The sequence below is a fragment of the Oncorhynchus clarkii genome, chromosome 2 (assembly GCF_045791955.1).
Source record: "Oncorhynchus clarkii lewisi isolate Uvic-CL-2024 chromosome 2, UVic_Ocla_1.0, whole genome shotgun sequence".
Taxonomy (NCBI): Eukaryota; Metazoa; Chordata; class Actinopteri; order Salmoniformes; family Salmonidae; genus Oncorhynchus; species Oncorhynchus clarkii.
In genome coordinates this window covers 83,464,631-83,487,981 of record NC_092148.1, presented here as the reverse complement: position 1 = coordinate 83,487,981, position 23,351 = coordinate 83,464,631, and the positions used below count along the sequence as shown (strand labels likewise).

At 41.2% G+C, this 23,351-nt stretch overlaps 3 protein-coding genes across 3 annotated transcripts in view; all 3 read left to right on the top strand.

The window, feature by feature from the left end:
- Positions 1 to 4,794, top strand: part of LOC139375124 (caveolin 2) — a 5,401-nt gene extending 607 nt beyond the window's left edge. The window contains exons 2-3 of the mRNA XM_071116609.1: positions 644 to 831; positions 2,390 to 4,794. Of these exons, the coding sequence (XP_070972710.1) occupies positions 644 to 831; positions 2,390 to 2,540 (339 nt within the window). The 3' untranslated portion in view covers positions 2,541 to 4,794. The remainder of the gene's footprint in view (positions 1 to 643; positions 832 to 2,389) is intronic.
- Positions 4,795 to 5,842: 1,048 nt separating this feature from the next.
- On the top strand, positions 5,843 to 17,748 carry LOC139375116 (caveolin 1). The gene is made up of 3 exons (XM_071116596.1): positions 5,843 to 6,382; positions 7,168 to 7,338; positions 15,372 to 17,748. Exons 1-3 carry the CDS (start codon positions 6,347 to 6,349, stop codon positions 15,711 to 15,713), a joined length of 549 nt encoding a protein of 182 aa, XP_070972697.1. The 5' UTR covers positions 5,843 to 6,346; the 3' UTR covers positions 15,714 to 17,748.
- Positions 17,749 to 18,581: 833 nt separating this feature from the next.
- Positions 18,582 to 22,488, top strand: LOC139378419 (dentin sialophosphoprotein-like). The gene is made up of 2 exons (XM_071120574.1): positions 18,582 to 18,629; positions 22,048 to 22,488. The coding sequence occupies exons 1-2, from the start codon at positions 18,582 to 18,584 to the stop codon at positions 22,486 to 22,488; spliced, it is 489 nt and encodes a 162-aa protein (XP_070976675.1).
- Positions 22,489 to 23,351: the final 863 nt, after the last annotated feature.

The window sequence follows — 23,351 nt, the reverse complement described above, 5'->3', positions numbered from 1 at the left end:
ATCCCACTTTACTATGATACGTCACGTTTCCTATGTATTAATTTGTGTATTAATTTGTTAATTTGTGGATGTCCGTCACCCATTTTTTATTATATGTTATGGATTACAATTCATATTATATGTTACGAATTTGCAAAATGGAAAAAATGTTTGAAAAACACATGATATGTTACAATTTCTAGATAGACTAGGGGTTAGGGTGAAGGTTAGGGTTAGGGTTAGTGTTAGGGTTAGGGGAAGATTTAACTAACATGCTAAGTAGTTGCAAAGTAGCTAAAAAGTAGTAAGTAGTTGAAAAGTTGCTAATTAGCTAACAGTTGTCCAGGATGAGATTCCAACTTGTAACCTTTGTGTTGCTAGACATTTGCATTATACGCCTACTCATCCACCCCAACCAAACAACCAATTGTCGTGTTTGCCTTAAGTAACCATCTGTCTTATTTAACCATACCAAATGTAACATATCATACTAATGTGTGTGTTTCAGATTTTTCATTTACTATGTTACATCTAGTCTATGAGACCTGCCTGCCTGATCAGACACTTCAGAAACATCTGATTGTTTGTTTGTGATTTTACAGGACATATGGTGACAGATGGGTATATGAATGAATGATTCCTGACAAGATATCTCCTTCCCCAGGTTGGTTTTGACGATGTGATAGCAGAGCCCAGTTCGAGCCACAGCTTCGACAAAGTATGGATAGGAAGTCACGCTGTCTTCGAACTGGTCAAATATGGCTTCTACCTAATATTGACCACCATCCTTGCTGTGCCCATGGCGTTTATCCTTGGTATTGTCTTCGGGGTCTTCAGCTGTGTTCATATTTGGTATGAACATCACATGCTATCTTGTTGTTTCGGTGCTTGGCCAAGGGTCAATGTTTCCTTTGCCTGTTATGCTGCCTAAATGTTTTGTCCCATTGATGACAGAGAGGGTGGTATACTGCATGTCAGTTTGCACAGTTAAGCTGGTATATTGACATTAACATAAGCTATTTAGTTCACATCATAGGGAGGGTAAAACTGTGAAGAAGTTTGAAGTGTTTTAACTTGATTTTGGTCATTATTTGGTCAACTTTCCATATGCAGGTATATAGGCCTATTTTCCATGATGTACTATTTGCGTGCCAGTGGACACAGGTGCCTAAAATACCACTTAAAAACTATCTTTTGGTATTTGTTTCAGTAGTCCACTGTTGATACAGTCCAGAAATGTTTTGCATGTCAACAATCAAATTGTCAAGATATAGAACACAAAAAAATACAGAAAGTGTCACAGTATGATGTGTTTTGCTATATGAACAGTGGTCGAATGAAAACAAATACCAAAAGATAGTTTTTGAATGGTATTTTCCTTTAAGTTGTAGGAATATCGTGCAACTCCTTACATTCACAAACTGCCTGAGAGCCACTTAGTAGGCTGGCTACTTGCTGAAACAACACCAAAAGTCAGGCACTGTATAAAAAGTTAGGAGGAATGCAGTGTTCCAGTAGTAGTGGAAAAATGCCCCCATAACCCCTGCCAGACAGTTGGCATTCTAGTCTGCCTTGCAGCACCGTAGGCCTATTTTCTGAGGAGAGTGGGACATTCCACTAGAATAGATAGGCTACATATTGTTTTGGGCATTGTTTTGTGGGCATGTCACAAAGAAACTTTCACCTGACCTTTACTACAGTTTCTGGACTAGTTTCTCCATGTCTCAATGTCTCAGTTTCTCTACAGAATTTGTTCTGCTTAAAAGCCATTGTTTGCATCCCAAATGGCACCCATAAGGCCCATAGTTCTTTGGTCAAAATTAGTGCACTATATAGAGAATAGGGTGCAATTTGGTACGCAGTTATTGTGTAGAGGAAGAGTAAGTCGGCACTGTCTGTCACAGCTTTTATGGTGGATAAGCAATGTAAATATGGCGTTGGTGACATAGGCAGAAATCAATAGAGGGTGGAATGGCAACTGTAGCAAATAGTTGACCCTGTGTCTGGTCAATAGATGGCTGGGGTTTGGCTGAGTGTTACAAGACACAGTGGCACTAGAGAAAGGCACATTGATAACAACACACTCCCTAGCCTTAATACATATTGCAGGCTACAAGCATTCATGAAAGTCTGCATTAACTGTTTACGATTATGAATATCCCAAAGGGACAAATTAAGACGATGAAGAAGGCTGTGTGTTGAATGCATGTTAAGAGGTACTCTGCGGTCTGTAACAAGCACAACTTGGATTTCTCATGCACTTGATATTAAACTCAAGGTTATAGGTTTCTCGTAATGTAATACACATGTGTAATAGCTATGCACGACTACACACTATGTGCACTGGAAGAATACTGCATGTTTGTGAAACACAGTTGAACCTGTTGTCTTCCTTTTCTCCTCCCTTCAGGGTGCTAATGCCGGTGGTGCGGAGCTGTCTAATGGCGCTGCCCTCTGTCCAGGTGGTCTGGAGCAGCCTGACAGACATGCTCGTCACCCCTCTCTTCCACAGTATGGGCCGGTGTCTGTCATCAGTTCACGTCAAGACCACAGACAACTGATAGGGGCGTTCCTTCCCTGTCATGAAGACGCACAGAGAGGGGAAAGCAGGGGGTCGGATGAGAGAGACTTAAAAAGGATTTATTTAAGGCTATAACTTTTTTTTACATATGTCTAAGTGGAAAAATAAGATATCCTTTACTCATGTTTGTGTTGAAATATATAAGCTCTTTATAAAGCCAACATCAACACTCCATCTGCTAGAATTATGATATCATCATTTATAAGAAGGCTAACGGCTACCTGTAAAGTAATGATATGTTTTTAAGTGGTCATAAAGGTTGATTGGGGTAAACTTCCCTTAGACAACACCATGACACCATCTGGGTAATAACATGATCCAACATGATCATTTATATCATCTGGAATTTCACAAAAGATTAATAATAAGGTTTGATGTTTATAGAAGTTATTGTGTCCAGCTTTATAAAGGGTTTTTATGTATACTGCCAAAAGGACCATTTTGCATTTGTGACCAAAACAAATTATTGTCATTCCATAGTTCTGATTCTGATTCTAAAGAACTGTTTTAATCATATTCGATCAGATCAGGGCAACATGGTTTTTGACGATAAGGCATCATACCATCCCTGACAGCAGACATGTAATATTTGTGTAGTTTCTGCTTTTTATGTGATGTATATATAGTAGAGAATTCAGCTGGAAATTGAATGAATGAATTCCTTCATATGTTTTCTGTAATAGAGTGTACATAGATCCAAGATTCTGGGATGCAGCGTATTGCATACTTGTGCAGCCTTATTTTGCTACTGCTGTGTTGATCTCGCAGTGCTTTGGATATATTTTTGGGCGTTAGCTTTTATACTAAGGGGCAGTTTCCCGGACATAGATTAAGCCTAGAAATTCTCTATTAAGCATCCTTTTTGTCTCCATTACGCTTGCTTTTCTCTGTCCGGGAAACCGCCCCTAAAAAACCTACGGTAAAAACCTAAGACAGTTATATACATTTAAACAAGTGGACTAAATGTCCAATATAATATGAAACACGAGTATTGGCTCTCTAACTTACTATTTATATGCCACGCACATTTGTCATGTTTCATGATTGTCCATGTTTTGATTGAAGTTGTGAAAAAACTGGACAGGACTTGCTGCTTGTGTTCCTTAAGATAATGAGGTGAATACACTCCAGTTAATTCTATTGAGTGAAGCCTTGATACACTTGTCAGGTACATGGCCTACACTCTTAGAAAAAATTAAAATGTACTATCTAGAACCTAAAAGAGTTCTTCAGCTGTCCCCATAAGAGAACCATTTGAAGAACCCTTTTTGGTACCAGGTAGAACCCTTATGTGTTCCATGTAGAACCCTTTCCACAGAGGGTTCTACATGGAACTCAAAAGGGTTATACTTGGAAACAAAAAGGGTGCTCTTATGGGGACAGTCGAAGAACCCTTTTGGAACCATTTTTTCTAAGAGTGTAGGTGCTGCTGAGTTTGTTTTTAGCAGCTAGTAGTAGCTAGCGTGCATGCTTTACTTCCAAACCCAACTATAGGGAGAATCTCTACAGACAGATCTCTGACAGAAATATCTGGCAGATAGTGCCACCAGTTTTTCGCAGCTCATATTAATAATAGGACTCACACAAGACCCTGTGCTTTGTTTCACCTTTTACTGCAGTGTGCTGAATCAGGGTCACACTGAGTGTTTCTTGGTAGTCTTAAACAAATCTACTTTGAAACAAAGGTATACCTCACACATGTGGTTATGGGCTTAAAAAAGACACCATTAGCCTTTACATACATCACAGAAGACTAAAATATCAACAACAAAATCATTTGACGTAGAAACACCGGATTTTCTGTTATAAAATAAATGTATTTTATTTTACACTCTCATTTTTATTTTTTTATTCATTATGAAATTATAAAAACGATTAATAACATTCCACCCATGAGGCCACTAGAGGGCAAGTTTGTCATTTGACTGCAAGAAAGGGACAATCAAGCGCAGCGGTTCTCTCAGTGACTTCTAATCATTCGGCTATAAAGCAAGACAGTTCACAGACCATGTCTGTACTTGGCTGAGTTGGTTCTTCTCTACTGAGAGAAAATTGCAGGTCGGATTGTATCGGTGTTGAGCTTAGGCTGGAGGTTTTCTTAATGAGATGAAACAATGTAGTAAAAATGGACAACGATATGATTCTAATTCTGCTCAACAAAAACTCTCCGCCGTTTTGTGTAAAGTACCAAAAATGACCCTTTTCTTCACAAATAAAGATTCTTATTTCTAAAATGTTCTGAGTATTGCTATGTCTGTCTGTCATAGAAGGTAATGTGAACTGTGACAGGAGGGCTAGGGTAATGTTTCTCAGTCTCAGTGCCAGAGAAAAGTCATAAATTACTAACTGAGCTGGTCTGATTGCACAAGACACAATCCTATATAGAGAGGAGAAGAGCTGCCTCTGCCTGTGGGCCTATGGCGCATGACCTGGGGCTCAGTTTATAACCTACAGGTTTACACACAGCACAATACTGACTTGGAAGAATATTATATAATGATAATTTGCAGGTTTACACACAGACAACATTCTACTGATTCGGTAGAATGTGAAAAATATTCCATACTGCGATGATGGTTCTACAACGTTCGTCCAGCGAAATTCCCCAGATTTATGAGTTGTTTGACTTATGAGCCTTCAACGTATCTGGGTCAACACATGTACCTTCTGCCTACGGTTATCCCCCTGGTTACAGGCCTTCAGTCTAATGTGAAGTGTATTCATCTACTTCTCTCTGTTCCCTGATGCCAAAGACAAGAGGAAGGGGTCTTCTTTCTTCTACATTTGGGTACTCACTGTGTGATCTGGAGCCAGAAGGCATATTTTCCAGAACCATCTATCTTGCACAAATAGCACTGATACATGACTGATAAGAAAAAGCAGCTGTCTCCCTTTTTGCATACAGCAGTACAGTTTTCCCCTCGGGGACATTAAAGAACCTTTTAATAAACGAAAGCTGGACACAGACTTTTTGCATAGTCTAGACCTTAGCTAACTCTGCAGTAGATTCCCACTGATCTGGTTCTCTTCCCTAGAGAATAGCTACAGTCAACTTCTAGTGACTGAGTTCTGCAATGAAGAGGGACAGTACTGTGTAGCCTAGGTTGCCAATTACAACCCCCATAAACTCTTTCACACACATACACACACAAGCACACAGGCTGAAAGTACCCCTGGCATGACTGTTATGTCTCTGGGACTGATGTCATTTCCAAACCAAGCTGAGTTGTTTCCCTGAGCAGAGAATCAGATAAAGGAATGTAAACAGACCATCATGACCAGAACAGGTTCATAATCGTGACAGAGCATAGGGCTGGGGATACCAATCTCTCAGTTTATTCAGGAACGACAGCAGCCAGCAGAAACGACACATAGTACACACACAGGCCAAATTGAAAACATAATCTTAGTAGTTGAACAGATCAGGTCAGTTTCTCCACCACTAGCTCCTGCGTAATGTGTTGAGCAGTAGGTTAATGACGGGTTACACTCTCATCCCGCTGCACTGCTTGTCTAAACAGGTGACTACTGAATGAATAAGACGAGCATTCATTAAGACCATGCAGAGGCACGCCGAGATTTCTCACTCAGGTCTCTCCGGCGCCTTAACGTTCAATGAGCGCAACGTAAAGATAAGCGATAGGATTTGGTAATGTCCCCGGAGGAGCCCCCAAGTCGTTAACAAACAGTCCCCACGCCTCCTCCTGTTGATTTGCTCCCCCTGTTAAGCTGACACGGTCTTGCTTCAACAACAAACGGGTGTTAGCACTTCAGGCGCGGGACAGCATGACTGGCGGACTCAAGGACGGCGAAACTGACGAGGTAAGATTTTATTTTGGACTCTGTATCCTGTCACAATCCAACTTTTTATTTTACACTTTTTATTTTTACTGTATTTATACTTTCATTATGGATATTGAATAATCTGTGAGCAACACATTTTCTCTGGCTCGTTCTCATTGTGACATTTATCGAACATGCCCTTGGAAGATTGGGAAACTGGAACATTTTTAACTCCAAAGAGCTAGTTGCCAATCTTTTTTGGCACCTAGTTGTGAACGTTACTCCCACTCCTACTGGGCAAATGTGCAAGCCCCTCTCGTCTCCATTAGCACGGGCATGATACATTTACAGTTATTTATTAACTAGCCTACGCTTCTAAGATTCTGTACGTTATTTCATTTTTAATCCACTTGAAACACATTTTGTGCGCACTTAGATGTCTGTCAAAGTTTTGGTTAGATCGTTAATTATATTAGACTAAGTCAATCGAAAATGCAATTTCCATTAAAAGTTGATGACAGTTTACATTAGTGAAAATACGCTTTTGATGCCTTATGTGAGAAAGGTTCTGCGTTTAAAGAGAATGGCCAGCCGAACGATCTTTACGCACGCATTGTGTGAGCGCTTGGAGATGACCCCTTGCGGTGAGAAACGGATCTCTGCTATTGAGGGGTGTGGTGCTACTCTTTTAAAACCATCTCAGGCTGGGACAGGCTACTAACTCTGGTGCGCTCCGGTCAAGTCGACCTTCTCTGCCTCTCTGCCCGTCTCTCCACTAACTTATTAACTTATAACGCTTCTCTTCTTCACCTCCGGACCCACAGGAATTTCTGCACTCGCCGTTCATCAGAAAACAAGGGAACATTTATAAACCTAATAACAAAGACATGGATAATGACAGTATGAGCGGGATGAAGACGATGCAGGATGTCCATACAAAAGAGATCGACCTGGTGAACCGGGACCCCAAGCACATAAACGACGACGTTGTAAAGGTGAGTCCGTAGACGGTATATTTACCCATGAAGGGAAATAATTGTTCATGGATTTTTTTCGCCTAGTAAGATTTCACTTTGGATCCTTTAATTTACTTTATTTATTAGACTGGTTTGATACTATTATACAGTTTTTTTAATCAACTCGTGGTTTAGACTAAAACTAGTTCAGTTCCAATATTGCATGTGAGTTGGTTTTGTACATTATATTATATTATGAATGTTCCCATTATAATATACCCAGGAAGACTGGAAATTGTCACTCGCACGATTACTGGGCAGTCGTACCAAAGTAGTGGTTGGTGGATCGCATGGCATTCTCGTGTGTAGACTATACTATGAGTTTTTCGGATTCATGACCCCAGTTTACAATGGTTTACATAGATCAGATTAGGTTTGTGAAGGCCTCAACACATGCGTAAATGTGATGCGTACGCAGCAGCGTCTCTTGCCTATTTTGCTGGTGCGGCTGTAGTCTTTAGTTGAACATCCTTGCTCCAGTTTTGGAATGGAGGAAACATCACGAATTTTCTGTTGTTTTAACAAAAATGTTCTTACAGTCCTTGTTTTATAGTTACACGTGCCTCATATTCAGTGAGTGCGTTATTGCAGAGCAAACTTATTTCCAAAGTAGACTCCAACCACACTGTGCCCATTTTGTGTTTATGTAAACTATGAATTTGTTGAGAGAAACCCTCGCTGACGTTACTGTGGTACTTGTGAAAACGACCTGTCATGCGTTGGTGGGAACAGAAAGGCTCAGGTGACACAGTCAGAGTCTGTGTCCCAAATGGCATCATATGCCTGTTCACAAGTAGTGCACTACATAGGAAATACGGTGCCACTTGGGACATAGACTGTCCGTCTATCCTCATGTCCAGCTGGGTTATTGTTTCATCTGTAAAGAGTCAGTTACCACTGGGAGAGGGTCAGCCGTTTGAAGTAGTGAACTTTGCCTTCATAAAACTGGGAAACACCCAAGTAGCTGCAGCAGCAGGCAGGCCAAAGGATCTCCCTCTCTCTCCCCTCTCCTCCCCCTCCCACTGCTCTGTCCTATATCCCCCTTTGTCTCTCTCTCTCCCTCCCTCTCTGCAATTCACAGGGATGCGTCAACTAGGGAGCAATGACCACATTCTCTCAATTCAATTCAGGGGGCTTTATTGGCATGGGAAACATATGTTAACATTGCCAAAGCAAGTGAAGTAGATAATATACAAAAGTGAAATAAACAATAAGCTCTCATCCTTGTCTCCTAGTCTCCCTCCTTGTGTGCAGTTTCTCCATTTCATTTCAATAAGTTTGTTTATATAAAAATATAATATTGTATGTTAATGGTAACAGGGAACCCTACCCACACAATTTAGATAAAAGTAGAGATAATTGTAAAAAAAAAATGTTTTACCTGTCTTGCAGTAATCCTCTCTCTCTCTCTCTCTCTCTCTCTCTCTCTCTCTCTCTCTCTCTCTCTCTCTCTCTCCCTTTCTCAATTCAAATGGGTTTATTGGGCATGGGAAACATATATTTATGCAAGTCAAATAGATAATAAACAAGAGTGAAATAAACAATAAAAAAAACAAAAAATGAACAGTGAACATTACACTCTCTCTCTCTGTCTCGTTCTCTGGCTTCCTACCAACCCATTGTGACAGTGAGTCAGACTCTCCAGTATGCTCAGAATAGAATACAGCCTTATGATTCTGCTCTTTTAATCAAATCTACAGACCGCTAGTGTAATCATCTGAAATCACATGTTTCCTCCCAGGCTATAGAGGTTTGGAGTTCTAAATGTCGTCAATGGTGTTTGGGGTGCCCTAACTATGCTGCTATTATGCAGAACAGGGAACACACACACACACACACACACACACACACACACACACACACACACACACACACACACACACACACACACACACTACTCTCTCTCCTTCTGCAGAACCATGTGGACCAGTAGATCTTATAGTTGGAATTTCGGCAGCTGAACTCCCTCAACCGGCCACATCAAAGAATCACCATCAATGAAATCCATGCAGAGTTTGGAGAGTTTGCCCTGGGAATAGAATATTTTCCTCTCATAAAGCCTGGTTCTTTATATAGCCTATGGCCAGGCAGCCTTCTGTTAAACCCCGATGGGGCTGAATCTAAGCTGAGCAGACATACCCACGGCCACACTGTGCAATGCAGACAGCAGCGATCGGCTCGCTAACCAGCCGCTAGTTAACATCTCCCTGCTAAAACTCTCAAGAATGCCGGGTCTCCCTGAGGGAGGCGGGAGGTACATGGTACATTATATTAGGAAAGGAAGACATTCAGGCTTAATGGACAAGCTGAGGCAGGGTTTCCCTTAGATTGTCCAGGCGGGGTGTAAACAAAGGCCCCAAATCAACATTCAGGGCTAATTTATTCAGCAACAATTTCAGTTGAAATCAATTGAAGCCAAATTATTTATTTTAGGTGGGGGCAAACAGAGCTAAGTAGGGATGGACTGCCCTACTTACACAATGGTGGAGGAAACACTGAACTGAGGCATTCAGCACTCTAGGGACAGAATGGAAAAATATATTACAGGTCTCTCTCCAGATTTCAGCCAACCAGACTGCTCACATGTTGTCCCTGAGAACTAGTTTGTTGTACTGTATGCCAAATCCCTAAAGGGGTGATAGGTGCTGAGACATTGTATCTATCTAGCCAAACATGACTTGCCCACCAATAAATTAAGAAGAAAGAAAGAATATACTTCCCTCCATCTTACCTAGGGGTGTTTCTAATGAATAATGTTCTTCTCTGTCCACTATAGTTCAATCATCCATAGCAAAGTTATAACAACTGGCTGAAAAAAATGGGATCTTATCTTATATTTATGTTTTTCTAAACTGGGCTTTAGAAAAACATAGGCACTCTCGTTTACAATTTAAAAGCTTTGTAGTTTAAAAAAAATAAAAATAATAATAATACATTTCAGCTGCTGACAGCCCCCATCAGAAACATTCTACACAGACCTCTCATTTATTCTCCATCGAAGTGATGGAAGCTGTGTCTGTGAGCCGACAGTGCCTTCGGAAAGTATTCAGACCCCTTGACTTTTTCCACATTTTGTTATTCTAAAATTGATTAAATCTGGGAGTTTTTACTCATCAATCTACACACAATACCCATAATGACAAAGCAAAAACAGTTATTTTCTTTTCTTTTTACAAATGTATTAAATATAAAAACTGAAATATCACATTTACAAAACTATTTAGACCCTTTACTCAGTACTTTGTTGAAGCACCTTTTGTAGCGATTACAGCCTCGAGTCTTCTTGGGTATGACGCTACAAGCTTGGCACACCTGTATTTGAGGAGTTTCTCATATTCGTCAGATCCTCTCAAGCTGTGACTGTACTTTTCTCTGTCATGATGGACGCACAGCTATTTTCAGGTCTCTCCAGAGATGTTAAACCGGGTTCAAGTCCGGGCTCTGGCTGGGCCACTCAAGGACATTCAGAGACTTGTATTAGAAGCCACTCATGTGTTCTCTTGGCTGTGGGCTTAGGGTTGTTGTCCTGTTGGAAGGTGAACCTTTGCCCCAGTCTGAGGTCCTGAGTGCTCTGGAGCAGGTTTTCATCAAGGATCTCGCTGTACTTCATCTTTGCGTCAATCCTGACTAGTCTCCCAGTCCCTGCCGCTGAAAAACACCCCCACAGCATAATGCTGCCACCAGCATGGTTCATCGTAGGGATGGTGCCAGGTTTCCTCCTAACGTGAAGCCTGGCTTTCAGGCGAAATAGTCCAATCTTGGTTTCATCAGACCAGAGAATCTTGTTTCTCATGGTCTGAGAGTCTTTACGTGACTTTTGGCAAACTCCAAGCGGGCTGTCATGTGTCTTTTACTGAGGAGTGACTTCCATCTGGTCACTCTACCATAAAGGCCTGATTGGTGGAGTGCTGCAGAGATGGTTGTCCTTCTGGAAGGTTCTCCCATCTCCACAGAGGAACCAGAGCTCTGCCAGAATGATCATCAGGTTCTTGATCACCTCCCTGACCAAGACCCTTCTCCCCCAATTGCTCAGGTTGGCCAGGCGGACAGCTCTAGGATTAGTCTTGGTGGTTCCAAGCTTCTTCCATTTACTTCTTCCAACTTCTTCCAGAATGTTTTTGGTACCCTTCCCCAGATCTGTGCCTCGACACAATTATGTCTTGGAGCTCAACGGACAATTCCTTTGACCTCATGGCTTTGTTTTTGCTCTGACATGCCCTGTCAACTGTGGGACCTTATTTGACAGGTGTGTGCCTTTCCAAATCATGTCCAATCAATTTATTTTACCACAGGTGGACTCCAATCAATTTGTAGAAACGTCTCAAGGATGATCAATGGTAAAAGGATGCACTAGCAGAGGGTCTGAATACTTATGTAAATAAGGCCAACATTTCTAGAAAACCTGTTTTTGCTTTGTCATTATGGGGTAATGTGTGTAGATTGCTGAGAAATGTATTTTATTTCATCCCTTTTCGATTAAGGCTGTAACGTAAGAAAATGTGAAAAAAGGTTAAGGGGTCTGAACACTTTCCAAAGGCTCTGTACAAACAGTACTCAAGATGTATGGCTCTGGAAAATGAAATGGATGTTGCTGGGTTTTGCAGCGTAAAGAACGATGAGATTTATATTAAAGAGCTTCACCACCAACTGTTATTTTATCCTATACGTTTAGCCTGTTTAGTTTAGCAAACTAAACAAGTCCCCTGTGTACACAGTAATAGCTGGAAGGATTGGCTACTGAACAAAATGAACAAAGACCTATTTTGATATTGAAAATGCATTTTTACTTGAAAATGTGCTGGACACAGGTGATGTTAAACCCTCTGACAGCGACACGTCTCTCGCAGACAAAACACACACGCAATAAGTAACTGTAAAACAAATATTTGCTGTATCATGGGCTTGGTAGCAAAGAAGAGAGTAAAGGAGAAAGAGAGAGAGAACGAGAGAGGGGTAGTGCGAGTGGTAGTATGAGAGAGAGAGTGGGAAAAAGATAGATAGAAAGAAAGAGAAAGAGCAAGCATGTGTGTTTTTCCAATTTACAATCTGCACTAAAACGTGTATGAGGTCATGGGTACTTGGGAGGCACGTCGCAAACCCATCGATCGCCTGAGAAGTCTGTTTACACTAAAAATAAATAAATGTCATGGTTTACCTCACTGGGGCCCATCCGGCTTCTCTTTATTACATGTAGGTACTAGAGACCTCCACATATACTGTAGCTGGGAGGACTTTAATACAGGATCTTGGAGGCTCTTAGGTGGTGAATATAAACTGAACTGCATTAGAGAGAACTCCAGGGTAGAGAAGGGTCTTGTAAACTGAACTGTATTAGAGAGAACTCCAGGGTAGAGAAGGGTCTTGTAAACTGAACTGCATTAGAGAGAACTCCAGGGTAGAGACGGGCCTTGTAAACTGAACTGCATTAGAGAGAACTCCAGGGTAGAGACGGGTCTTGTAAACTGAACTGTATTACAGAGAACTCCAGGGTAGAGACGGGCCTTGTAAACTGAACTGCATTAGAGAGAACTCCAGGGTAGAGAAGGGTCTTGTAAACTGAACTGCATTAGAGAGAACTCCAGGGTAGAGACGGGCCTTGTAAACTGAACTGCATTAGAGAGAACTCCAGGGTAGAGACGGGTCTTGTAAACTGAACTGCATTAGAGAGAACTCCAGGGTAGAGAAGGGTCTTGTAAACTGAACTGCATTAGAGAGAACTCCAGGGTAGAGACGGGCCTTGTAAACTGAACTGCATTAGAGAGAACTCCAGGGTAGAGACGGGTCTTGTAAACTGAACTGTATTAGAGAGAACTCCAGCGTAGAGACGGGCCTTGTAAACTGAACTGTGCAGTGTCTGAAATGTCACAGCATTTCCTAAATTGAATTGGAATAGGGTGCTGGCTGGTTCTGACCAAAACCAGTGCTTGGGAATAGGTCGATGGCTCTGACCAAAAGTATTGCACTATCTTGGGAATAGGGTGCTGGCTATTTGCCCTCTGATTCAGACACTTCTACAGTATGTGTCTCTGTCTTAGTGTATCAGTGTCTGTCAGGAATGTGAAGAGATGGTTTAAGAGGGTAGAAAAAGTAGGAGGGCCTCATACAGCATGTGTAGCAATCACAAAATGTTTTGTTAAGGGTGGGGTAGGAGGGTGGGAGGGAGGGTAGTTTGACCTGGTTTGACTGCTCGTACCAGTCACTGAGGAGACATACAGTGCCTTGCGAAAGTATTCGGCCCCCTTGAACTTTGCGACCTTTTGCCACATTTCAGGCTTCAAACATGAAGATATAAAACTGTATTTTTTTGTGAAGAATCAACAACAAGTGGGACACAATCATGAAGTGGAACGACATTTATTGGATATTTCAAACTTTTTTAACAAATCAAAAAACGAAAAATTGGGCGTGCAAAATTATTCAGCCCCCTTAAGTTAATACTTTGTAGCGCCACCTTTTGCTGCGATTACAGCTGTAAGTCGCTTGGGGTATGTATCAGTTTTGCACATCGAGAGACTGAATTTTTTTCCCATTCCTCCTTGCAAAACAGCTCGAGCTCAGTGAGGTTGGATGGAGAGCATTTGTGAACAGCAGTTTTCAGTTCTTTCCACAGATTCTCGATTGGATTCAGGTCTGGACTTTGACTTGGCCATTCTAACACCTGGATATGTTTATTTTTGAACCATTCCATTGTAGATTTTGCTTTATGTTTTGGATCATTGTCTTGTTGGAAGACAAATCTCCGTCCCAGTCTCAGGTCTTTTGCAGACTCCATCAGGTTTTCTTCCAGAATGGTCCTGTATTTGGCTCCATCCATCTTCCCATCAATTTTAACCATCTTCCCTGTCCCTGCTGAAGAAAAGCAGGCCCAAACCATGATGCTGCCACCACCATGTTTGACAGTGGGGATGGTGTGTTCAGCTGTGTTGCTTTTACGCCAAACATAACGTTTTGCATTGTTGCCAAAAAGTTCAATTTTGGTTTCATCTGACCAGAGCACCTTCTTCCACATGTTTGGTGTGTCTCCCAGGTGGCTTGTGGCAAACTTTAAACGACACTTTTTATGGATATCTTTAAGAAATGGCTTTCTTCTTGCCACTCTTCCATAAAGGCCAGATTTGTGCAATATACGACTGATTGTTGTCCTATGGACAGAGTCTCCCACCTCAGCTGTAGATCTCTGCAGTTCATCCAGAGTGATCATGGGCCTCTTGGCTGCATCTCTGATCAGTCTTCTCCTTGTATGAGCTGAAAGTTTAGAGGGACGGCCAGGTCTTGGTAGATTTGCAGTGGTCTGATACTCCTTCCATTTCAATATTATCGCTTGCACAGTGCTCCTTGGGATGTTTAAAGCTTGGGAAATCTTTTTGTATCCAAATCCGGCTTTAAACTTCTTCACAACAGTATCTCGGACCTGCCTGGTGTGTTCCTTGTTCTTCATGATGCTCTCTGCGCTTTTAACGGACCTCTGAGACTATCACAGTGCAGGTGCATTTATACGGAGACTTGATTACACACAGGTGGATTGTATTTATCATCATTAGTCATTTAGGTCAACATTGGATCATTCAGAGATCCTCACTGAACTTCTGGAGAGAGTTTGCTGCACTGAAAGTAAAGGGGCTGAATAATTTTGCACGCCCAAGTTTTCAGTTTTTGATTTGTTAAAAAAGTTTGAAATATCCAATAAATGTCGTTCCACTTCATGATTGTGTCCCACTTGTTGTTGATTCTTCACAAACAAATAAAGTTTTATATCTTTATGTTTGAAGCCTGAAATGTGGCAAAAGGTCGCAAAGTTCAAGGGGGCCGAATACTTTCGCAAGGCACTGTACATCTCTTGTAATATTTCTAGTACTTGTGTAACTTCAGAACAGGGGCACAAATGTATGGGAGGGCAACAGCTGTTTTCATATTTTAAAATCTTGTTCATCAGTTTTTTGCTTTGAGAGTGACTGTCTAATTGAATCATTGCTGATTCCTTGATTTTAACAATTACTCTTCTCTCCTGTCAGGTGGACTTTGAGGATGTGATCGCAGAGCCTGCGGGCACGTACAGCTTCGACGGCGTGTGGAAGGCTAGCTTCACCACCTTCACAGTGACCAAGTACTGGTGCTACCGTCTCCTCACTGCCCTGGTGGGCATCCCACTGGCGCTGGTCTGGGGCATCTTCTTCGCCATCCTGTCCTTCATTCACATCTGGGCGGTGGTGCCGTGTGTCAAGAGCTATCTGATCGAGATCCACTGTGTCAGCCGCGTCTACTCCATTTGCGTCCACACATTCTGCGACCCGCTGTTCGAAGCCATGGGCAAGTGCTTCAGCAGCATCCGCATCAGCACCACCAAGGGGGTATAGAAAATACGAGGAAGTGAGGAAGAAGAGGAAGGGAGGAAGGGAATAAGGAGGGGAGGTGTGGAAACCATAACTAACACAGATTGAAAGGGGGGAGAAGTCACCAGAAGAAAAAGAAAAGAGAGGGAACAACTTCTGCTAAAAGAAGAGGTGAGACATTTCCAGTGCTGTGGTAGGGATGTTGGAGGTAAGGGGACCAAGTAATAGAGAGCATCTGGCCCCGCTTCTCTTTCTTCCTAGACAACAATGGTTTCTCTCTCCAGTGCTGGTTTAACCAACAGGGGCACAGGATTACATTGAGGGTCATTCCTTGGGCTCTTTGTTTTTCTGTTTGTTTTTCTTTCGTTTTTTTATTCTGTATTTGTTAGCGTTGTTTATCACTGCAAGAGCATCACGCTAGCCCCCCCCATCCATTCCTTCCATTGTTCCAAAATGTTGTGTGACCCTCTCTGATTATAGCTTGTTTAATAGTAGGTATTGATTGAATGACTGGTAAGTTAATTAATTGATTGATTGATAGGCTCATATAATGGATGTTGGTGTCCACTCTGCTGGGTTTGTGTGTTTGGGGCCTGTTTTTTGGGAGGGGGATGGTTTGGGTGGGGTGGAGGGAGAGAGGGGGGATATCCCTGTGCCTGTCCCGCTGCGCTGTTTTGAGAGACAAATCCCACCTGACACAGCACAAAATCCTATACCCAAAACCTTATCAACTCCCCTCCCCCTTCCCCTCAGCCCCCCTACCCCCACTGACCCCCTCTCACACACCCCTCCCCCATGCCTGCCCTGCCTCCCAGTCTGAAACACTGAACCTGCCCTTGTTTCTGCATGCACCGCCACCCCACCACAAAGCCACCGAGCCAACGAACACACTGCTGTCAGTCTATACGCCCAGACAGACACACAGCTATAGGACAACCTCACTCACAGAGCCTGCCCTCAGCCCAGTGCCACATCATGACATCATAATCACTCTCTCCATCAACATTCAGCTCCATTTCTACTACAAGCCAGAGAGACTAAATTCCATGACAACAGCCAGGTCTTAAATAGAGTTTTCATATTGTTTCTATGTGACCGAGAATATTTTTTAAGTTTGAATTTGAATCTCGGGAGAAATATCACTTGATCTTTGTTTTAATACATTCACACCTTAGGATCTTTTTTTATACCATTGAGGTCTCTTCTCTTCTAAAATGGACAGCAGGATTGAACCTTGTATGTTGATACACATTGTGGTAGCTGTAGCTAAATAACCATAGCTTTTAATTCCTACACCTTCTGAAGATGAAGAACTTTTGTTTTAAGCTGTGTTTAAATGTTGTTGTTTTATGCTAGCCTTGCCCAATGTATGCACAAGTTGAGTAGCATTGTCATATATCATCTATGTTGTTGTTTTATGCTAGCCTTGCCCAATGTATGCACAAGTTGAGTAGCATTGTCATATATCATCTATTTTGTTGTTTTATGCTAGCCTTGCCCAATGTATGCACAAGTTGAGTAGCATTGTCATATATCATCTATTTAGTTTTTTCCCCAAATGAGTTTGGATGAGTTAAGTCCCTGGTTGACTAGTTTGGTCTGGTGTAGCGTTCTGCTTGTTGGCTGTGGACATACACCACCAAACAAGGACAATCAGCTAACCGGTCTCCCTCCCCTGAGACCACTGCTGTTTGACAACGAATGGGAGCATGTTTTTGTTCTATACTGACATGAATCTCACTTTGTCTGCATCCCAAATGGCACCCTATTTCCTATATAGTGCACTACTTTTAACCGAAGCGCAGTATGGGACCTGTTTTAAGGTAGTGCATTAAGAAATATGGTGCAATTTTGGGATGTCTCCTTTGACTCTTTCAGCTTTTGTCTACCTGCTGTCTGTGAAGATGGTAAATATTAGCACGTTGCTTGATTTAATTTGTTTTTTGACTTGATGAAAAGGTCATATGTATTTTTATATTCAAATTGAATTTTTCCTTCCCTTGCTTTTACTGTACAATCTCACATCACGCTGTGCACATTAAACATTTGTATAATCCAATCTGCTAGCCTACTTGTATTGCTTCTTTGTTTGTGTTGTTTTGGTTTGTGAATCAGTCTCTCTTTGTTGTCATGTGACTTTGACCTTATTTATTTTTTTGACTTTAGAGAGAACTTGATGTTAGCCTACATTGTGCAAATAAGCCTACAGGCAAAATAACCCAGAACACGGAGCCACTTTAGTGTATATAAAAATGCATTTTGCTCACGGAAAAACCACATGATTTCACATGTGAAATCATATTAAAACATGTGATTTTGGATTACATGATTACATAACCTTTCACATGTTGATTCAAATTTTCATGTGAATATTTTTCACAATTTCACAGGACTCATTAAGATACAGACTCAAACAGCACTTTTAACATACAGTGGTCACAACTTAAATATTTGACACACAATTACATTGTGTATGTTTATTTACACAGTAATTATTATTTAGCATGTCCTCACCTGGGATTTGGACTCAAAACCTATTGATTCACAACATTCCAATCTTTGTCTTACGTCTACCATGTCTGTGTCAATGACAGATTTCACCTGTATTCCTACACTTTGGACTTAAGTAAATCTCAGCCTTTTTTTTTAAAATACACTCAAGAAAAAGTATTATATTTATCATAGAGATTCAGGAATAACATGGAAACAGAATAATATGCCCCACCAACAATAGACAAATATACAGAAAACCCCCAAATTGATGAAATAAGTAATAGAAATCACTGATGAGAGAATAGTTAGATTAACTGATCAGTAAAATGGCAGTGGAGACGGCACTCTTTTACTAAGTGCAAAGATGTATTATACTGTAGGTAATCAATGTGTAGTGAAATGCGAGCAGCATTCCCCACGTCCACAAGTTTTGAGTTCAAATCCAAGGTGAGGTCATATTGTAAAAGACTGTACTAAGTGATCAGGTCAAATGGAATCAGATTTTCAGAATTTTACACAGATATAGCTGAACAGGGAACCACTTACTTATCATTTCATTCCCTTACAACAACAAAAAATGGGAAAAAGCTGTTGAGCTGAAATGTTCACATGTAAAAGAAAAGAGACATGTGAGGTCAGTTGTTCACATGTGAAACCATAGAGTTCACCTGTTAACACCCACCACCCTTTCACATGTGAGGAGAATAATGTGTTTTTTTTAAAAGGTTTTTCACATGTGAAACCATAGAGTTCACCTGTTAACACCCACCACCCTTTCACATGTGAGGAGAATAATGTGTTTTTTTTAAAAGGTTTTTCACATGTGAAACCATAGAGTTCACCTGTTAACACCCACCACCCTTTCACATGTGAGGAGAATAATGTGTTTTTTTTTAAAGGTTTTTCACATGTGAATGCTATTTCACATGTGACAGTTTGATTTTCGCAATTTTTGTTGTAACTTTTACTTCATATGAAGCTACACTTTTACTTAACATGAAACTACACATGTGAAAACACGATTGTTTTCACATGTGTAGTTTCATGTTATCACATGTTGCTTTTACATGTTGTCACATGTTATCACATTAACTTCACATAAGATCACATGTAACCAGAAACAGGGTAAACAGAAACAGGGAAGCAAATAGTTGAGTAATATGCACTGCAATGTTTGAGAAAACAGGACCTATTTCAGTCTTGATTTATACTAAAAACCATGTAACTGAAGTGCGGCCGGAGGCAAGAAACTCCCTATACAACTCCTTATAGTTCCCTTTAAAAAGCATCTTTATTCACTACCAGACTGCCACAGTATCAGTAGCATAATGACCCGGGGAAAGTATTTCAAGTTGCACATGGGAACTCTAAATGTAATACATGTGAACAACTGACTTCACGTCTCTCTTTATTTTTTCACATGTGAAAACTTCAGATCAACAAGTAAGGGAATTCAATTATATGGGGGTTTCAAGGTAAGTGTTATGCTGTTCAGCTAAAATAGTGTAAAACATCTTTAATCAATGATAGTATGATTCCATTTGACCTGATGATTTAGTACTGACTTTTCAATAATCCCTAATAATCCCCACCTGGGATTTGCACTCACAACCTATGGATCTTTCTGCTGTGCCTTAAAGTCTGCATCATTTTTCTGTAACGGAATGACATTCATGTGGTTTGTCTGTAAAACAGCATCTTCCCAATGGTTTAAGTCTTTTAAAACACAAGCATTTGCTGTAGGCATCCTTGCTGCTCACACTTGCAGACTGTTCCAAAGAGGAGCTCTATCTAGCCTGAGGTAAAAACACTGCATGTTGAGGCTGCAACATAATTATTCATCTGCACTGTAAGATTGAGCAGTGTTTAAGACTTAGATACACACACAGGGATAACAGTCAATCACCCCACGCGTGTTGACAATATCATTCAAAAAGCTGCTGTATGCCTATTTGGCCATTTACAGAATTTTGCATTGACAGATAAGTTTAACGCACAAAGAATCCTAATATTTAGTTTTCATCATAACTGTAATTAATTTTTCACAGACATAAACCCTCCTTCAGTTTGTTTGTATTTTAAGACAAAGTTGAAGTTGGAAGTTTACATATATTTAAACTCAGTTTTTCACAATTCCTGGTATTTAATCCCAGTAAAAAGTCCTTGTTTTAGGTCAGTTAGGATCACCACTTTATTTTAAGAATGTGAAACGTCAGAATAATAGTAGAGAGAATTATTTATTTAAGCTTTTATTTCTTTCATCACATTCCCAGTGGGTCAGAAGTTTACATAGACTCAATTAGTATTTGGTAGCATTGCCTTTAAATTGTTTAACTTGGGTCAAATGTTTCGGGTAGCATTCCACAAGCTTCCCACAGTAAGTTCGGTGACTTTTGGCCCATTCCTCCTGACAGAGCTGATGTAACTGAGTCAGGTTTGTAGGCCTCCTTGCTTTTTCAGTTCTGCCCACACATTTTCTATGGGATTGAAGTCAGGGCTTTGTGATGGCCACTCCAATATCTTGACTTTGTTGTCCTTAAGCCATTTGCCACAATTTTGGAAGTATGCTTGGGGTCATTGTCCATTTGGAAGACCTATTTAACTTCCTGACTGATGTCTTGAGACGTTGCTTCAATATATCCACAGAATTGTCTTGCCTCATGATGCCATCTATTTTGTGAAGTGCACCAGTCCCTCCTGCAGCAAAGCACCCCCACAACATGATGCTGCCACCCCCGTGCTTCACGGTTGGGATGGAGTTCTTCGGCTTGCAAGCCCTTTTCCCTCCAAACATAATGATGGTCATTACGATGGCCAAACAGTTCTGTTTTTGTTTCATCAGACCAGAGGATGATCTTTGACCCCATGTGCAGTTGCAAACCTTAGTCTGGCTTTTTCATGGCGGTTTTGGAGCAGTGGCTTCTTCCTTGCTAAGTGGCCTTTCAGGTTATATCAATATAGGACTCGTTTTACTGTGGATATATATACTTTTGTACCTGTTTCCTCCAGCATCTTCACAAGGTCTTTTGCTGTTGTTCTGAGATTGATTTGCACTTTTCGCACCAAAGTACATTCATCTCTAGGAGACAGAACGCGTCTCCTTCCTGAGTGATATGACAGCTGCGTGGTGTTTATACTGGCGTACTATTGTTTGTACAGATGAACGTGGTACCTTCAGGTGTTTGAAAATTGCTCCCAAGGATGAACCAGACTTGTGGAGGTCTGAAATTATTTTTCTGAGGTCTTGGCTGATTTCTTTTGATTTTCCCATGATGTCAAGATAAGAGGCACTGAGTTTGAAGGTAGGCCTTGAGATACATCCACAGGTACACCTTCAATTGACTTAAATTATGTCAATTAGCCTATCAGAAGCTTCTAAAGCCATGACATAATTTTCTCTAATTTTCCAAGCTGTTTAAAGACACAGTCAACTTATTGTATGTAAACGTCTGACCCACTGGAATTGTGATACAGTGAATTATAAGTGAAATAATCTGTCTGTAAACAATTGTTGGAAAAATGACTTGTGTCATGCACAAAGTAGATGTCCTATCCGACTTGCCAGTGGAGTGGTTGAAAAACGAGTTTTAATGACTCCAACCTAAGTGTATGTAAACTTCTGACTTCAGCTGTACCATGCTTTTCAGAGGGACATGTTCTAATACTGTATATGTTCCAAATTTATCATGGCAAAGCAATCCATTTTGAGGATGGCCTTTTGCTTACATCCTATGTAACCACTGACAGTTCCGGGAACCAGGCTGACAGTTCCGGGAACCAGACTGACAGTTCCAGGAACCAGGCTGATAGTTCTAGGAACTAGGCTGACAGTTCTAGGAACCAGGCTGACAGTTCTGGGAACCAGGCTGACAGTTCTGGGAACCAGGCTGACAGTTCTAGGAACCAGGCTGATAGTTCTGGGAACCAGGCTGACAGTTCTAGGAACCAGAGTGACAGTTCTGGGAACCTGGACGACAGTTCTGGGAACAAGGCTGACATTTCTAGGAACAAGACTGACATATCTAGGAACCAGACTGACAGTTCTTGGAATCAGGCGGACAGTTCTGGGAACCAGACTGACACATCTAGGAACCAGGCTGTCAGGTCTAGGAACCCAGCTGACAGTTCTAGGAACAAGACTGACACATATAGGAATCAGACTGATAGTTCTAGGGGCCAGGCTGACAGTTCTGGGAACCAGACTGACACATCTAGGAACCAGACTGATAGTTCTAGGGGCCAGGCTGACAGTTTTAGGAACCAGACTGACAGTTCAAGGAACCAGACTGACAGTTCTAGGAACTAAACTGACAGTTCTAGGAACCAGACTGACAGTTTTAGGAACCAGACTGATAGTTCTAGGGGCCAGGCTGACAGTTCTAGGAAACAGACTAACTGTTCAAGGAACCAGACTGACAGTTCTAGGAACTAAACTGACAGGTCTAGGAACCAGACTGACAGTTTTAGGAACCAGACTGATAGTTCTAGGAATTAGGCTGACAGTTCTAGGAACCAGACTGACTATTCTAGGAACCAGACTGACAGTTCTAAGAACCAGACTGAGAATTTATTTAAATGAGAAAGCTCATCTGCAGTTCCTGCGATGCAGAAAAATTTGCAGCAACAAAAGATTAATCAAAGTAAGATCCTATACCTGTAATTGAACAAGAGAGATATTGTAATGTTCCGGCCCACTCTTTTTTTCTATTGTACCATAACTCACCCATGTTGGATATGACAGTACTGGGCCTAGGGAGGTTTAATGAAAAACCTCTTAAGGATCAGCCCCTTTTTTATTATTTTTTGCCTAAAATGACATACCCAAGTCTAACGGCCTATAACTCAGGCCCTAAATCAAGGATATGCATTTTCTCGGTACCATTTGAAAGGAAACACTTTGACATTTGTGGAAATGTGAAAGGAATGTAGGATAATATAACACATAGATCTGGTAAAAGATAATACAAAGACATTTTTTTGGGGGGGGGGGTATTTCTTGGTACTATCATCTTTGAAATGCAAGAGAAAGGCCACAATGTATTATTCCATCCCAGGTGAAATTTAGATATTAGCCACTAGATGGCAGCAGTGTATGTGTAAAGTTGTAGGCTGAGCCAATGAACCATTGCATTTCTGTTCAAGATGTTGTATCAAGACTGCCCAAATGTG

Excerpts from the sequence above, each read along its gene's own strand:
- LOC139375116 (XM_071116596.1), top strand. The coding sequence starts at position 6,347 with ATGACTGGCGGACTCAAGGACGGCGAAACTGACGAG. Across the intron at positions 6,383-7,167 it reads AGGACGGCGAAACTGACGAG|GAATTTCTGCACTCGCCGTT; the intron begins GTAAGATTTTAT and ends CCGGACCCACAG. Across the intron at positions 7,339-15,371 it reads TAAACGACGACGTTGTAAAG|GTGGACTTTGAGGATGTGAT; the intron begins GTGAGTCCGTAG and ends CTCTCCTGTCAG.
- LOC139378419 (XM_071120574.1), top strand. The coding sequence starts at position 18,582 with ATGCGAGCAGCATTCCCCACGTCCACAAGTTTTGAGTTCAAATCCAAG. Across the intron at positions 18,630-22,047 it reads GTTTTGAGTTCAAATCCAAG|GCTGACAGTTCTGGGAACCA; the intron begins GTGAGGTCATAT and ends TCTGGGAACCAG.